We start from the raw sequence: 17302 nt of genomic DNA, 5'->3' as shown, positions 1-17302 counted from the left end.
AAGCTGCTTTGGATGAAAGGAGAAAATACTGTCTAGTCTATCTTAAAATAGAAATGGAGGCTTTTCCTTTGAATTCCTCTAGTGTCCCTATATTTTTGTTCAGGGGTATTAAGTGTCAGGGACATTTGACTTAGAGGGGTTTTTACCTTCTGAAGAAGCTATGCCTAAACTTAAATGTCTTTGAGAAAAAAAAAAATCTCATTTTGCACACGCTTAGTAGACATGTAAGAGTTTTACCCACCCTCCCTGCTGAGAGCCTGAGCTGCCTTCTCCTATGTTCCCAGCCTCTCTACCCTGCAGGGTGGCCAGGCACCCAGTTAACAGAAGGGAAGCTGTGTCTTCTCCTCCTGCAGCAACCTCAGCAAAAACACATCAAGGTGGATACCTTATATGAACATGGAAGGGACATGAGCCAGAGCAGACAAAAGGCAGAGCTGTAGACGGGGATAAGGAATCCAGGCAGTCTGGGACAGTAAGAAAGGAGCTTTGACTAGGAACTGGAGAGGACTAATGAATAGGCTAAGTGGAAGACCCTGGATTTAGAGAAAGCAAGGAGGAGCTAGAAAGGAAAATGAGAACTTGCTTAGAAGTCTATGGAAAAGAGGAAGGACAGGTTGAAACTGGCTAGGCAGAGCGCCAAGGACAAGGAAGCACAAACTAGCTAGCTGGTCCAGGGGTCGGAGCCTGTTGCTTTTGCAGGAATAGTGAAATCAGAGCTGATGGGAAGAATAAACCTGAGATCGAACAGAGATGATGTTTGAAACTCATAGTTTGTAGCAGTGCAAAGAGAGCAGGATGAAGGAGGAACACATCTGACGAACTGAGCAGGAGATCTGGGATAAAGAGAGAAGAGGAGTATTGGAAACACTATCAGTGGCACAAACACCCATATGTATAAGAAAGGAGGGAGTGCTGGCCATTCATCCCTACAGATGTGGAGGAAAGCATCAGAGTGTCATGTACAGGCATAGTGATTCGTGGTTTTGGATGGGAGAGGGGGCAACACAGGCAGGCAGCCTGGAATTAAAGGCCAGGACTGAAGTAAGAAGTCCGTGCAATGGAGATTGTAACCACACTAATGGAAGTGGAGAAGGTAGTGAGGGTGGAGAAGAGGCAGAAACACACAGAGGCACAAGACAAAATGTGTCAAGTGTTGAAGTAATAGACAGAAGTCTGTGCTGGAGATTAAATGGGAATAATGACCTTTTGTCCGTGAATGTTGGTAAAGATTAAATAAAGAATATTTCTCAAGCATTCAGGCATATATTATAGAAAAAAAACCCAAAAACATGTTATCTTTAGAACAGGATTTAAATACTGTCTGAAAGTCCTGAACAGATCTCCTCCCACCAGAAGCAATGCAAGGAACATGAAATAGTGATCCAGTGCCCTATGTGCCTTCTGCACTGAAGGAGATAGGGAGACTACAGAAAGAGACTTGTCTGTAAACACTGGAATGGCTGAAGCCTGATTTCTTTCTGACTTTTGTTTCACATTTGACTGCAGTCTCTAGCTGGAGCATTTTCTCTGCTGGGGACATACTGAGGTTTTCTCTCACATAGATTCTATGGTTTCTAAGCAGGAGTGAGCCCTCTGTAGCTGTTCTTTCTGCTGAAGAAGCTTGCAGGATCCTTCCTTTTTGCCTTGTGCCTATTTCATTTAATGGACCTGAATATGGTTTTGTCCTCTACCAGCCTCACCAACTTATTTCCAATAAGTCAGCTGGGTCAAATTTAGTAAGTGGGAGGATTAGCAGAGAAATGTGCAAGGTAATTGTGTGATCTCTGTCTCCTTAGGAAAGCAGGCTAAAAATAGAGTGAGAAAATGTCATTAAAACTGAGCTGCATCACATAAACATATAGAATCTGAAAAAAGATTGTTCAGGAAACTTCAGTTCTGGCATCTTCTCACCTGAAAATGTCAGTGTTTAAAGCCTCTAATTAGCTTAGGTATCTACATGTGGTGTGTGTAACAAGATCTAAAAATAGAATAGAGCACTTGTACATCCTGGTTATTTAACAAACATTAAAGACCTTGGTGAAGTGAAAAAATATGCATTAAGAAGGTACAATATGATTAGAATTAAATATCAGGACTATAACCTAAATATGGCACGTCTAGGACAAATAACTGACATGACACTGATATCCTCAGCCCAATGCAAGAATTCAAAGCAATCATCTTCAGGAATAAGAGGTATCCTAGGAAATTCTCTATATGAGTGAAACTTTAAATAGCCCAAACCTCAAAAGCAATTAAAGGGTAGTAAGAGAGCAAAAGCATGCATCAAACTGCCTCAGAACTCCAAAATGTGCCCAAATATTTCAAAACAAAACAGAATATGATATTAAACAAAACCCAATACTTCAGTAGTTAAAAAAGATTAATAAATAGGTTTATATTTATTACACAGCACTAGCCTGCCCTGCCAACAGTCACTACGAGCCCTGTGCTGCAGCCTGCCCTGCCACCTGTGTCGACCCAACAGCACCCTACAGCTGCAGCCTGCCGTGCGTGGAGGGCTGTGTGTGCGACAGCGGGTACCTGCTCTACAATGACCGATGCGTGCCCAGCCAGCAGTGCGGGTGCTGGCACAACGGGCAGCACTACCCCGTGGGCTCGGAGTTCTGGACGGACAACACCTGCTCCTCAAAGTGCACGTGTCCCACGCGGGGAAGCAAAGTCCAGTGCTCCAGTGCCTCATGCCCTACGGGCCAGTACTGCGGGGTGCAGGATGGGAAACCTGAGTGCCTCAAACAATCCTATGGCATCTGCCACGTCCATGGCGACCCTCACTACAACACCTTTGACAAGGTGATGCACAACTTCATGGGCAACTGCAGTCCTGAACAGATCTCCTCCCACCAGAAGCAATGCAAGGAACATGAAATAGTGATCCAGTGCCCTATGTGCCTTCTGCACTGAAGGAGATAGGGAGACTAAAGAAAGAGACTTGTCTGTAAACACTGGAATGGCTGAAGCCTGATTTCTTTCTGACTTTTGTTTCACATTTGACTGCAGTCTCTAGCTGGAGCATTTTCTCTGCTGGGGACATACTGAGGTTTTCTCTCACATAGATTCTATGGTTTCTAAGCAGGAGTGAGCCCTCTGTAGCTGTTCTTTCTGCTGAAGAAGCTTGCAGGATCCTTCCTTTTTGCCTTGTGCCTATTTCATTTAATGGACCTGAATATGGTTTTGTCCTCTACCAGCCTCACCAACTTATTTCCAATAAGTCAGCTGGGTCAAATTTAGTAAGTGGGAGGATTAGCAGAGAAATGTGCAAGGTAATTGTGTGATCTCTGTCTCCTTAGGAAAGCAGGCTAAAAATAGAGTGAGAAAATGTCATTAAAACTGAACTGCATCACATAAACATATAGAATCTGAAAAAAGATTGTTCAGGAAACTTCAGTTCTGGCATCTTCTCACCTGAAAATGTCAGTGTTTAAAGCCTCTAATTAGCTTAGGTATCTACATGTGGTGTGTGTAACAAGATCTAAAAATAGAATAGAGAACTTGTAAATCCTGGTTATTTAACAAACATTAAAGACCTTGGTGAAGTGAAAAAATATGCATTAAGAAGGTACAATATGATTAGAATTAAATATCAGGACTATAACCTAAATATGGCACGTCTAGGACAAATAACTGACATGACACTGATATCCTCAGCCCAATGCAAGAATTCAAAGCAATCATCTTCAGGAATAAGAGGTATCCTAGGAAATTCTCTATATGAGTGAAACTTTAAATAGCCCAAACCTCAAAAGCAATTAAAGGGTAGTAAGAGAGCAAAAGCATGCATCAAACTGCCTCAGAACTCCAAAATGTGCCCAAATATTTCAAAACAAAGCAGAATATGATATTAAACAAAACCCAATACTTCAGTAGTTAAAAAAGATTAATAAATAGGTTTATATTTATTACACAGCACTAGCCTGCCCTGCCAACAGTCACTACGAGCCCTGTGCTGCAGCCTGCCCTGCCACCTGTGTCGACCCAACAGCACCCTACAGCTGCAGCCTGCCGTGCGTGGAGGGCTGTGTGTGCGACAGCGGGTACCTGCTCTACAATGACCGATGCGTGCCCAGCCAGCAGTGCGGGTGCTGGCACAACGGGCAGCACTACCCCGTGGGCTCGGAGTTCTGGACGGACAACACCTGCTCCTCAAAGTGCACGTGTCCCACGCGGGGAAGCAAAGTCCAGTGCTCCAGTGCCTCATGCCCTACGGGCCAGTACTGCGGGGTGCAGGATGGGAAACCTGAGTGCCTCAAACAATCCTATGGCATCTGCCACATCCATGGCGACCCTCACTACAACACCTTTGACAAGGTGATGCACAACTTCATGGGCAACTGCACCTACACCCTGGCCAAAGTGTGCTCCAACACCACCTCCCTGCCCTACTTCAATGTTGAGGCCAAGAACGAGCATCGTGGGAGCACCAGAGTGTCCTATGTGCGCGAAGTCCTGGTTGAGGTGTACGGAGAGCGCATTGCCATTGTCAAGAAGAAGAAGAGCCAAGTGCTGGTAGGCAGTGGGGCTGGCACGAGCGTGGCGCGGCTGCAAGGCAGGGCTGGCTTTTCTTGGCAGGGCCTGGCATGTACAACGACATCTCCATTGTCCCTTGCTCGGGCGGGTTCCCCTGAAGCCACTGGGTTGCTTTGTTTTTCCTTCCCGGAGGGGTTGGAGGAGGAAGAGGCAAACGGGGAATGTGGCCCATGTTGAAGAGAGGCCCCCGCAGAGCGTAGAACACAGACATGGCTCTGCAAGCCACAGGGGCGTCTGGGTGTGAGGGCATCACGGGCACCGGTTTGCCATGCCTGGCCTGGCAGCTGTTTTCCCTGGGGCAGGAGACCCCAGGGAGGCCAGGGACAAGTCCAGGGCCCATTGCAGTGTGTCTGCCCTAGGTGAACAATGTGCGCCAGACGTTGCCGGTGAGCGCAGCGGGAGGTGCCATCACGGTGAGCAGGAGCGGCCGCTACATCGTCCTGGAGACGGACTTCAACCTCAGAGTGTCCTACGACACCGACCACTCGGTGGAGGTGAAGGTGCCCACCACCTACTTCAACCTGACCTGTGGCATGTGCGGGAACTTCAACAACCGGAGAGAGGACGATTACATGATGCCCAACGGGCAGCAAGCCGCAGACTCCAATGCGCTGGGGGAGAGCTGGCAGGTCCCAGACGATGACTCCTCTTGCGGTGTCCCCATGCCCTCCCCACCCTGCAGTGCAGAAGAGGAGAAGGTCTACCGATCGGACCATTTCTGTGGCATGCTGACCGCCAGGCCTGGCGCTTTTGAGAGGTGCCACACCGTGATCAACCCCCAGAGCTACTTTAAGACCTGCTTGTATGACCTTTGTACCCTGAATGGTGGACAGGAGGTCCTGTGTGCTAGTCTGGAGGCCTATGCCGATGCATGCCAGGCAGCCGGCGTGACTCTTCTTCCCTGGAGGAATGCCACCTTCTGCCGTGAGTTTCTGTAAAGAACTGAATCTTTGAATAGTTCCCTTGTTCTCTTAAAAGGCTGATTTTACTGAATAACTGACACAGCTTACAGATCTTAAATTCTTCACATCGTTACGTACAAAATATTGAGAAATAAAATTCTGTATAAGTCATCCTACTATTGTTTTCTGCCAGAGAGCAGAGGAGAATTTTGTTCATTATCTCAGGAATCTGTGTCAAACCAGTAGCAGTAGGTCCCTGATAATGTGGAATCACCTTCGAGTTTTATATGATGTTTTGCTTTTAACAAACCTTTGTTCATTTCCAGACTACATCTAATGACTTTAGCAATCTGTACTTCTAGAGATGTACCAGCTAAGTACTAGATCTAGGGTAGAGAGGCATAGTTTTTACTTGGATTTGGGGATGCTTAACATCCAGGATATATGTGTTAAACATTCATGCTTTTTTCTTGTAGAATGCTTTCTTTTTTGCTTTTTGATATCAAAATAGGAAGGGAATTTCAGGCTTCAAAAAAAACCCCCATTGTCACTAGTTCAAAACAATCACATTTTTGGATCATGGTTTCATATGAGTTGTGATCGTCAGTTCAGTGCCTTTTATTGTTTTTCAGCTGTTGCATGCCCTCCCAATAGTCATTACAATCCATGCACGAATGCTTGTCCAGCAACCTGCATTGACCCTCTTGCATCAAAGAACTGCAGCAGACCTTGTGTAGAAGGATGTGAATGCAACAATGGTTTTGTCATCAGTGGGGGACAGTGTGTGTCCATGAGCAACTGTGGCTGCCTTCAAAATGGCAAATATTATGAGGTTTGTTCTGACACGTAGTTCAGGGGCTTATTTCACGGTTCATCATTACCATTAACCCTTTTAATTTGTTTGTATTTTGTTGCCTCTAACAGAAAGGAGAAGCTTTTTGGCAAACAGACTGTGCAGGCCAATGTATATGTGCTGGAAATGGGACTGTAGTTTGCAATTCAGACACATGCGAAGCAAGCGAAGTTTGCAAGGTGCAGAATGGACTCCTGGGATGTTATCCATTGAACCCCAGCACCTGCCACATTTTTGGGGATCCACATTATATAACCTTTGATGGGAGACTGTACCATTTCCAAGGAGACTGCAATTATACTGTCGTTGAGACATGCACAAATTCTTCTGAAAGGTTTTCAGTGACAACCAGAAATGAACATAGAGGAAACCCACACTGGACAGCCTTGAACTCAGTTGCTGTCACACTGAAAAATCTTCATATTGTTTTGAAGAAAAATAAAGAGATCTATGTAAGTGTTCTGCTTTAAGCATAAACAATCCATCTCATCTATTCACTTTACATTTCTGTCCAAAAGAACTGAATCAGGCTTCTCTGCTTTATTCACCTCCAAGACTGTACATGCTAAAAGTCACAGAAATGTTTGTTGGTGGTTTGGTTTTTTTGTTTGTTTGTTTGTTTGTTTGTTTTTTCAAAAAAGGCAGAAATCAGCATAGCTTCCTTCTGTCCATTCAATCTTTTCTAAATGAGGTTGTAGGAAAAAAACAGCTTCATCCATAGCTTCATCTATAATAGAAAACATTTGCTGAAATAAATCTCAGTCTGAATTTTATAGATCTGGTCTTTAAAATAGAAATAGTATTTTTACTATACACTCTCAGACTCATACATACCAGAGCTAGCTTTAAACTAGCTATTCCAAGTATTGCTATGTGTGTAGTTGTGACAGCACAGAGCTCAACTTGTCCTACAAAGCACTATTCAAGGTGTGGGATAAGTATACAGCCCTTTAGCCTCTGCTAAGCTTCGAAGTTCTGTGTCTACATTGTTCATTAGAATAAGGCTGACTTGGGGAAGAAAGCTACTTGTAGATCTTTGTGTAGTACTGTATAGAGTACAGTACTAAGTGTACTCTACAGAGAGTACACTTTACTGTGTAAAGTACTGTGTAGATCTCCCCTTTGTTCCCGGGAACTTTATTGACTTACCTGGATGTGTGGGTTTTGTTTTCTTTAGGTGAATGGAGTTCAGGTTTATCTTCCTGTGGATTTGAACCATGGAGCCAGAATAACTATAAAAGGACACTATATGGTCATTGATACCTCTATAGGGATCCAGGTTAAGTTTGATGGTGACCAGGAGCTTTTCATTCTGGTTGATGAAAGTCTCAAAGGACAGCTGTGTGGTCTGTGTGGGACATTCAATGACAACCAACTGGATGATTTTCTAAAACCAGATAAAGTCCTAGAACAGGATCCAAATAAATTTGGTGACAGCTGGCTAGTGAAAGAGGACAACAGGACGTAAGTATCTGATAATACTTTAGGAAACAGCAAAATGCCTGAAACATAAATCATCTAGTTATAGGATTAACATACATTACTTACATTCCGTAGTAGTCCTTTTTTGACATTACTTGTTTGCTAGTGTTTTCACCTTTTAATAACTTCACTTTTCAATAGAAAGCATTGAAATTTTAAAACCACCCTTCAGAGGTTTTCCACATGAACTGTGTAGATTTCATTTGAAATCAGGCACATTTTTGCATATAACTTGATTTTTTCCTTACTTTATTCTAAAATATCTCCTTTATATGATCTTACTATAAGAAGTCTAAATATATCTCTCCAATTCAGCTCCTAAGATAACTCCACATTGATTAACATAGGCATGGGGCATTTATCTTTCTATTAATGCTTTCACATACAAATTACTGCTCTTACTATATGCAATAGTGAATTGAAATTATCTTGCTTGTGTTAGATAGCTGATTTGTTGGTTCCTTCTGGACTTCATTCTATGGATAGGCAGTCATACACCAACAATTCACAATTATATTCTTAATGGGGAATTATGAGTCAAAGTGTAATATTTCTCACTTTCGGGTTTGACACACTAAAGATGACTATACACAGCAAACCCATGCAATTTGGCATAGGGTTCTATTACTGTTGAGGTATGCCTTGCAGGATAGAACAAAATAGAAAGATTTATTACATAACCATGCTGCTGTGTATTTTTGATGCAGGTGTAATCCAGTTGCAGTTGTACCGCCCACTTGTGACACAGCAAAAGAGAAAGAATATGAAGAACTCTGCAAAATTATTTTGAAAAATAGTGGGCCTTTTCAGGTCTGCCATTGGCACATTCCCCCACAGCTGTACTTCGAGAGCTGTGTCTATGACCTGTGTGCCACAGAGGGGAATTCTGATCAGTTTTGCAAGATTTTAGAGGCATACGCTGCTGCCTGTGAACTTGGAGGTGTAAATCTGGGTGAATGGAGGAAAGATACCATCTGCGGTAAGTCATTAGGTCATTTAGCAAATAGCCATCCAATTAAATCCTCATGCTACAAATATAAATTTAAATGTATAAGAAGTTGAACAGAATTTCGGAAAAGGGGATTCAAGGAGACACGGGAAGCTTTCAAGTGCTTAGCATCTCTGGAAATGGGGCTTCTAATCTAAGCTTCTAATGGGCTTCCAGTATTCACTTTAGAACTTGATGTTTGAACACTTTTGACCTAAGACCATTGTTCAGAATTGGGTCATGAAAGACAACATACACTGTCAGTAAAGAGCTCAGCCACAGACAATTGAGCACTTGTCTAACAAATCACCACTTTGGCTTTAATAAAATATTTTATCTTTTTGAGAAGTGTTAATACATCACTTACCCAACCTGTCTACAGCTCCAGGTTTTCACCAAGCATGTGACATAAATTCAGAGGTATGTAAACCAGGGCTTTAAAATTAATAAAGGAGAATCCTGCAGCTTGAGGTCCATTCAGCCTTCCAGTCATAACACTATTAGGCCCTTATTATCTAGGTAGACTAGTTAGCATGGAGGTAAGGCTAGAGATAAGAAACTGCTTCTTCTAGAACTACCAGAGGTGATTACCAAAGCCAGCAGAAATGGCAGCCTAAGTATGAGGCTGTGACATGCAAAAGGCATTCCATAATCTCTTTCCAGTTCTGAGACAATACTTCTCATCCCAGATTATAAGCAGTAAAAAGAAATGTCAGACCATTCTCATTATGATGTCTAGATTTCCACCTAAGCAGGACTTTGAGAGCCAGCTGAATACTACTGTGTCAATTAGGACAGCTTTGAGCAATTTGCAATGACCAAGGATTATGACTGTAGCACAGTGTAAAAATACAGGATATTAGTGCATTATGATGATAACTGAGGAAGGGACTTGTAAAATAACACACATTCTCAGGCACTTAAGATTTCATATTTTATAGTCAATTTTTCAGTTCTGGTCACTACTACTCATTCCCATTATGAGGTTTTCAAATCTTTCATGAACACGGGTGCATGAGACCTAGAAGGGCATTATCAGAACAGAGAGAAGATTCCAAACCTCATTGTGGAAACTCTGTTTTTCTTTCTGCACCATATACAGTTGCATCAACAGTCTGCAATATGTCCTGCACATTTGATGTCGACTTCTGTGAGTGGAAACAGGCAACCAGTGACAACTTTGACTGGATAAGGCACAAGGGGCCGACACCCACACCGAATACCGGCCCTTCCCATGACCACACGACTGGAGGTGGGAACAGCAAACAGTATCTGGCTGTGCTTCTCGTGGAAGAGGGCAAGGACCCTCTTCTAACAGCAAATCCAGGCCATGTGTTTCCTAGGCTCAATCCAGAGCCTTCTGCAGCCATCAGGAATCTGTTGTGGGATGGATGAACAGTGCAGGACATTGATGAGTGTGTGACCTGTTAGCATAAGTTCCTGAAAGAGGCTTCAGGAAAGGTTGAGACTGGATCACTGTGGCACTCAGCCTTTCCTTTAGAAGTCTTTCCTTTCCCTAAGTAGGAGACCAGTATAATCTGCTGGAAATCCATTTGGGGAATGAAAGTTTAATGCAGGTGCTGGGTGAAGAAATGTACTGTACACAACCTGTAAATGAGTGACTTTGTCTTGTCCTGTCCCATTAATGTGAAAAATTGTCACTCTGCTGTTTCCAGAGGGCTATTATATCTACCTGCAAGGAAATAAGCAAGAGCAAAGTGAGGTAGCCCGCTTGGTCAGTCCAGTGTGCCATTCAGAAGGACCACACTGCTTCCGCTTCTGGTATCACATGTACGGAGTGGCTGAAATGATGGCCCTGCGCGTGTATGTAGTTCACAATGAAACATCAACACTGGAATGGAAAGATGCTGGAAGCAAAGGGGACAAATGGAACTTGGGAGAGGTCACGGTGCACAGCAGAGGAAACATGCAGGTAAGAGCACAGGCTTTCAGTGCCACCTGAGGTGAACTGTGCTTTGTAATGGCACTTCACATATGTGGTTGGAGCTAATGCTGGGAACTACCCCTTCCCTTAGATTGTCCTGGAGGGCATGAGAGGTGAAGATTTCCATAGCGACGTAGCATTGGATGATCTGTCCATTGAAAAGGGATACTGCACAGGTACAAGGCTTGGCTTGGGGAAGGGCAGCTTGGGGAATGTTATGCTTCTTGTGGCAGTCAATGTAGTTTCTGTCTTGAAGAAGAGCTGGTCAAGGAGGATTGATTTGCTTGTACCATTGTCTCTTTAGTAGACTCTGAGACTCAGACACCACCAAGCACCATCATCACCACAACTTCAGGAGTGGAAACCACGTCAGCACCCATTCCGTGCTCAGGTGAGTAGAGTAGACCATTCATGGGGCCGCAGTCCTCTATGCAGGGTAGGCTGGGGAGCACAGGCAGCAGGAGGTGCTTAACTGAACGTTTCCTCTGGTCTTTCCACTGTCAGAGACCTGTGTGGTGGAAGGAGACCCTCACTACCACACGTTCGACAAGCAGCTGCACCACTTCATGGGCACCTGCACCTACACCCTCTCCAAGCTGTGTGAGAGCAACAGCTCGCTGCCCTATTTCAACGTGGAAGCGGCCAATGAGCACAGGGGAGCCAACACTCGCGTGTCCTATGTCCGATACGTGGATGTCGATGTGGCTGGCCAGCGGATAAGACTGGGGAAGGGTGGAGTGGTGACAGTAAGCACAAGAGGGAGAGGTGGTGGGGCTGTGCGAATGGAGAGAGCTGTGCCAAATGTGTTGCTCCAACCCTGTCTTGGTTTCTGTCCTTCCAGGTCAACGGAGTGGCAGAGGTTCTGCCCTGCACCCCATCCACCGGCGTGCAGGTCTCATCCAGCGGGTTCTACACTGTGGTGACAACAGACTTTGGCTTGAGAGTGAAGTTTGATGGGAACCATCGGGTGGAGGTGACACTTCTGAGCACCTTTGGGCAGAAGGTTTGTGGCATGTGTGGGAACTACAACGGGATGGCAGCAGATGACTTCTTGAACCCGGAAGGCGTGCTGGAGCCAGACTCCACCAGCCTGGGCAACAGCTGGCAGGTGTCCAATGACAGCAGGTGTGTGTGGCCCCCCAGCAGGTCTGGGGACGTGTTGGGCAAAGGGAGGGGGAGGCACCAGGAGAAGCCCGCAGATGACCCAGGGGCCCTTCTCCCTGTCTTTCCATAGCTGCTCAGCCGGACCACTCCCCACCCCAGCCTGCAATGAGACGGACAAGCAAGTCATTGCCAGCAGCCACTTCTGCGGGCTCCTCACTGACACCAGTGGCCCGTTTCAGATGTGCCACACTGTGCTGAGTCCCAGCAGTTACTTTGAAACCTGCTTTTATGACCTGTGTGAGCTGGGGCTGGACCGCGAGGCCCTGTGCAAGAGCTTGCAGTCCTACGCAGATGCCTGCCAGTTGCTTGGTGTCGAGATACCTGTGTGGAGGAACGCAACCTCCTGCAGTAAGTCCACACACAGTACCTCGGATCGTTACTCTCAGGAAAACGCAGCATAGGAATGAAAGAGTGGGGTGGGGAATAAGAAATATTTTTATTATGTGCCGTGGGGATTTACAGGTAGTCCTCAGTATTAGAGGCACCATTTTCTATTTCGTTTGATCAGGTATGACTTAGAATACCAATGGAGCCAAGCAGATCACAGAGAAAATATAGACTCTTAATTTTTCAAAGGGGAAAATACAGCACAAAGAAGTGTTATGTTCTCCATGTAATGGCCATGTCTTCTGTCTCGGCAGCCATCACCTGTCCAGCCAACAGTCACTACGAGCCCTGTGCTGCAGCCTGACCCGCCACCTGTGTTGATCCGATTTCTCCTGTTACCTACAGCCTGCCGGGCGTGGAGGGCTGTGTGTGCGACAGCGGGTACCTGCTCTACAATGACCGATGTGTGCCCAGCCAGCAGTGCGGGTGCTGGCACAACGGGCAGCACTACCCCGTGGGCTCGGAGTTCTGGACGGACAACACCTGCTCCTCAAAGTGCACGTGTCCCACGCGGGGAAGCAAAGTCCAGTGCTCCAGTGCCTCATGCCCTACGGGCCAGTACTGCGTGGTGCAGGATGGGAAACCTGAGTGCCTCAAACAATCCTATGGCATCTGCCACGTCCATGGCGACCCTCACTACAACACCTTTGACAAGGTGATGCACAACTTCATGGGCAACTGCACCTACACCCTGGCCAAAGTGTGCTCCAACACCACCTCCCTGCCCTACTTCAATGTTGAGGCCAAGAACGAGCATCGTGGGAGCACCAGAGTGTCCTATGTGCGCGAAGTCCTGGTTGAGGTGTACGGAGAGCGCATTGCCATTGTCAAGAAGAAGAAGAGCCAAGTGCTGGTAGGCAGTGGGGCTGGCACGAGCGTGGCGCGGCTGCAAGGCAGGGCTGGCTTTTCTTGGCAGGGCCTGGCATGTACAACGACATCTCCATTGTCCCTTGCTCGGGCGGGTTCCCCTGAAGCCACTGGGTTGCTTTGTTTTTCCTTCCCGGAGGGGTTGGAGGAGGAAGAGGCAAACGGGGAATGTGGCCCATGTTGAAGAGAGGCCCCCGCAGAGCGTAGAACACAGACATGGCTCTGCAAGCCACAGGGGCGTCTGGGTGTGAGGGCATCACGGGCACCGGTTTGCCATGCCTGGCCTGGCAGCTGTTTTCCCTGGGGCAGGAGACCCCAGGGAGGCCAGGGACAAGTCCAGGGCCCATTGCAGTGTGTCTGCCCTAGGTGAACAATGTGCGCCAGACGTTGCCGGTGAGCGCAGCGGGAGGTGCCATCACGGTGAGCAGGAGCGGCCGCTACATCGTCCTGGAGACGGACTTCAACCTCAGAGTGTCCTACGACACCGACCACTCGGTGGAGGTGAAGGGAGGGCTGGCAGGTCCCAGACGATGACTCCTCTTGCGGTGTCCCCATCCCCTCCCCACCCTGCAGTGCAGAAGAGGAGAAGGTCTACCGATCGGACCATTTCTGTGGCATGCTGACCGCCAGGCCTGGCGCTTTTGAGAGGTGCCACACCGTGATCAACCCCCAGAGCTACTTTAAGACCTGCTTGTATGACCTTTGTACCCTGAATGGTGGACAGGAGGTCCTGTGTGCTAGTCTGGAGGCCTATGCCGATGCATGCCAGGCAGCCGGCGTGACTCTTCTTCCCTGGAGGAATGCCACCTTCTGCCGTGAGTACCTGCCTTGCAGTTGCCAGAAGGGAAATGTGCTGCTCCCCATGCCCAGAACCTCTGGCCAAAGCAAGGCTTTGGTCTTCCCCTTCCCAGAAAGTCGCCCTTCCTTGAAGGCTTGCTGGTCCTAATTGTCCCCTTCGCATTGCAGCCCTCCTGTGCCCTGCCAACAGCTACTACGACCCTTGCATGACCGGCTGTCCTGCCACCTGTGTTGACCAACAAGCACCGCAGAACTGCTCCAAGCCCTGCATGGAAGGCTGTGCATGTGCCTCTGGCTTCCTCCTCAGCGGAGACACCTGTGTGCCCAAGGCCCACTGTGGCTGCCTCTTTGAGGGCAACTACTACAGCGTGAGTGAAAACCCTGCCCTGTCTTACACTCCTCCCAGGGCACTCCCTTGCCTCTACTTTCCCGCCTGGTACGCTGACGCTCAGTGTTTCTCTGCCTGCAGGAAGGCGAGTACTCTGTTAGCGAGAACTGCACTCGCCAGTGCCGGTGTGAAGCCAATGGCCAGATGGTTTGCTCTCCGTTGTCCTGTGGTGAGGACGAGGTCTGCAAGATCCAGAATGGCCAGAGGGGCTGTTACACAGCCAGCACTGCTCTCTGCCACATCTACGGCGATCCACATTACAGCACCTTCGATGGGAAGCTTCACCACTTCCAGGGCTCCTGCAACTACACGGTGGTGACAGGCTGTGACAACTCCTCCGTTGGGTTCAGTGTCACCACCCGCAATGAACATCGTGGCAGCAGGAGCTGGACAGCTCTGAACTCTGTGGCACTGTCCATGGAAGGCCTCCACATTGCACTGCGCAAGAACAAGGCGGTCTATGTAAGCGCCTCATTTTTACACCTGGGAACAACAGATGCCCTAGGCACCATTAAGTACCACTCTGTCCCCAAGAAGAGCTTGATATTCCCTGAGCCTGCTGGCGTGCTCACAGAAGAGCACAGCGAGGCTCTGAGTGGGGCAGATATGGCTGCTCGTACAGCAACAGATTTTCGGCTTGTTTTCCTGAGCTTTCGGTGTGCCATGTGTAGAGTCGCTGCTGTTCTCGTAGGCCTGGGCAGAGTTTCTCATGCCATCAGTGCTTCTGACTCACTGGGCCCTGGCACCATCGCAGTGAAGAACAGTGACCTCTCAGCAGAGGGCATCTCTTTATGCTTCTGTCTCCCTCTCTCCCCCTTATTCAGATCAATGGTGCTCTGGCCTCCCTGCCTGCTTCTCCTGCCCCCGGTGTGACCATTTCCATGAGTGGCTCCTACGTGCGGGTTTCTACCAAGTTGGGCCTGCAGCTGCAGTTCAATGGGGACCATGAGCTCCTAGTGAACGTGTCTGAGAAGCACAAGGGCAAGCTGTGTGGGCTGTGTGGGACGTACACTGGGAGCCAGCAGGATGACTTCATGCAATCCAATGGGGTTGTCGTGCCCAATTTCAATGACTTTGGAGCCAGCTGGATGGTGCCAGATGCTGAGTGGCCGTGAGTCCTTGTTCCGTCGCATAGATGACAGACAAAAGGGAGTGTGGGAGAGGGGAGCTGTGAGGGGCACAAGGAGGGAAGGTTGGTAATAGCAGGCATGGGGCAAGGGAGAGGAGGCAAGCAGCTGTGGGAAAGCATGTGGGAGCACGTAAAGGCTCCACAGTGGCAGACGTATCATCCTTGCGTCTTACCTCTCTGCTCCACCCATCAGTGGGATATCTTGTCTGCAACTGGGTGCCAGATGTGTGGCTGTTCCCCTTTCCCCTCAAGGCTGGCTTGCTTGTGGCAGTGTCCAGGCCCCTCCATGTAGTCAGGGTGCACAGTGTTTGTTCTCTCCCCATAGGCGCTCTGCTCTGGGGTCCTTGGTGACCTCTGTGCAGGGCCCTGCCATCGCACTCCACACACTGCTTCTCACTATTCCTGACCCCAGAGAGAGTGGGCCGGAGCCTTGGCATGATGCTTTTCCCAAGCTGTTGCGATTGCAACTGCCTCGGCCATTTGTTTCTGTCCACCTGATGCCACGGAGAGAATGGTGACTGTGGGCCATGTTGCCCACCCTTGCAAGTGACAGCCATGGGTGCCTTGTCTTAGCAAGGGATCTGGGCTCCAGAGGCTGAGGTTTTGGCTGGGGAGGAGGTCAGGAAACAGTGTGGCTGGGGTCCACGGGCTGCTGTGAGCTCAGGGCTGTCTGTCTGCTTTGTAGGTGTGACCCAGCCATCAGGCCGCCTGCGTCCTGCTCCGAGGAGGAGGAGGAGGCAGCTAACAAGCAGTGTGCAATCCTCACGCAACTTGGTGGCCCATTCCAGCTATGCCATGCAGTTCTGTCACCTGAGACGTACTTTGAGAGCTGTGTCTATGACCAGTGTGCCACAGGTGGCAGCACGGAGCAGCTCTGCAATGACCTGGGGGCCTATGCCTCAGCCTGTGCTGAGGCAGGCATTGCTCTGGGAGACTGGAGTGCTGGCACTGTCTGTGGTAAGTGCTCTGTTGATCTCCTTTGTGGCCCAGATTCAAGGAACGGGGCAGCTGTGGTGGAGGTTTCTCCACTCTGGTGGGCCAGCCCCTGGGTGAAGACACTCTTTGTGACAGGGATACTGTGGAATCCCTGGCCTGCGCTCTTTTTGCCATGGTGTGGGAGTGTTTGGGAAGAGTGCAACATCCCCATTTGGGAACAAATCCCCATTATGAAACACATCTTCTCCACCTCTGCTTCACTGTACATCCAGCAGCTCCTACACCCTCAGCCCCCTTGCCAGACACCCCAACACGGCCCTCACATACAACGACATAACCAGCACCTGGGACAAGCACAGATACTGTTGTCTCCCATCCATGTTTTTTACTGGCTGTGCTAGGCATTCAGCTCGTGCACTTCCACTTGGCTGACCATCCTCACCTGGCGATGAGCATGCCAGGGATGTAGGTGTGCCCTGTGGGACACGGGGAAAAGGTGGTCCCACCCTCATTCTAGAAACTCTGCTTTCCTTTCTGCACTATATCTGGCTCCCGCAGATAACTGCAGTTTCGCCTGCACATTTGACAACGACTTCTGTGAGTGGGTCCTGGCAGATTACAGGTGGGAGAGCACTTGCGTGCTGCAGTTCTTGCTGAGGAGTCACTGTGCGATCCCTGCCCTGGGCCACGCTGGTCACGGTGTTGAGTGCTTGGGAAGGGTGGGACAGCTGCCTGCAAGAAATCTCCTCTGTTGGAGAACATATCCTCTAACTCTCTCTTGTGCTAGGTCCATCGACACCAAAACCCACGATCCCCTCGCCAGGCACTACAACACAGCCTCCACGCACGCCGTCACCACCAACACCCACACCGAGCTCAGGTACTGCCATGTTCCATTCCCATCTTCTACCGCTT

At 48.4% G+C, this 17302-nt stretch overlaps 1 protein-coding gene across 1 annotated transcript in view; it reads left to right on the top strand.

Moving 5' to 3' along the window:
- LOC103925393 overlaps positions 1–17302 on the top strand; it is a 61125-nt gene that overhangs the window by 10562 nt on the left and 33261 nt on the right. The window contains exons 9-30 of the mRNA XM_009334103.1: positions 2414–2875; positions 3929–4527; positions 4908–5472; positions 6083–6282; positions 6375–6755; positions 7481–7767; positions 8583–8764; positions 9876–10025; positions 10450–10706; positions 10810–10894; positions 11023–11109; positions 11223–11464; positions 11560–11843; positions 12615–13122; positions 13503–13637; positions 13810–13951; positions 14103–14302; positions 14404–15009; positions 15147–15433; positions 16137–16408; positions 16946–17009; positions 17175–17267. Coding sequence (XP_009332378.1) covers positions 2414–2875; positions 3929–4527; positions 4908–5472; positions 6083–6282; positions 6375–6755; positions 7481–7767; positions 8583–8764; positions 9876–10025; positions 10450–10706; positions 10810–10894; positions 11023–11109; positions 11223–11464; positions 11560–11843; positions 12615–13122; positions 13503–13637; positions 13810–13951; positions 14103–14302; positions 14404–15009; positions 15147–15433; positions 16137–16408; positions 16946–17009; positions 17175–17267 — 6088 coding nt within the window. The remainder of the gene's footprint in view (positions 1–2413; positions 2876–3928; positions 4528–4907; positions 5473–6082; positions 6283–6374; positions 6756–7480; positions 7768–8582; positions 8765–9875; positions 10026–10449; positions 10707–10809; positions 10895–11022; positions 11110–11222; positions 11465–11559; positions 11844–12614; positions 13123–13502; positions 13638–13809; positions 13952–14102; positions 14303–14403; positions 15010–15146; positions 15434–16136; positions 16409–16945; positions 17010–17174; positions 17268–17302) is intronic.

The sequence above is a fragment of the Pygoscelis adeliae genome, unplaced genomic scaffold, assembly GCF_000699105.1.
Source record: "Pygoscelis adeliae isolate BGI_AS28 unplaced genomic scaffold, ASM69910v1 Scaffold161, whole genome shotgun sequence".
Classification (NCBI taxonomy): Eukaryota; Metazoa; Chordata; class Aves; order Sphenisciformes; family Spheniscidae; genus Pygoscelis; species Pygoscelis adeliae.
The sequence above is the reverse complement of the archived record's forward strand: the minus strand, read 5'-3'. Positions and strand labels throughout refer to the sequence as shown.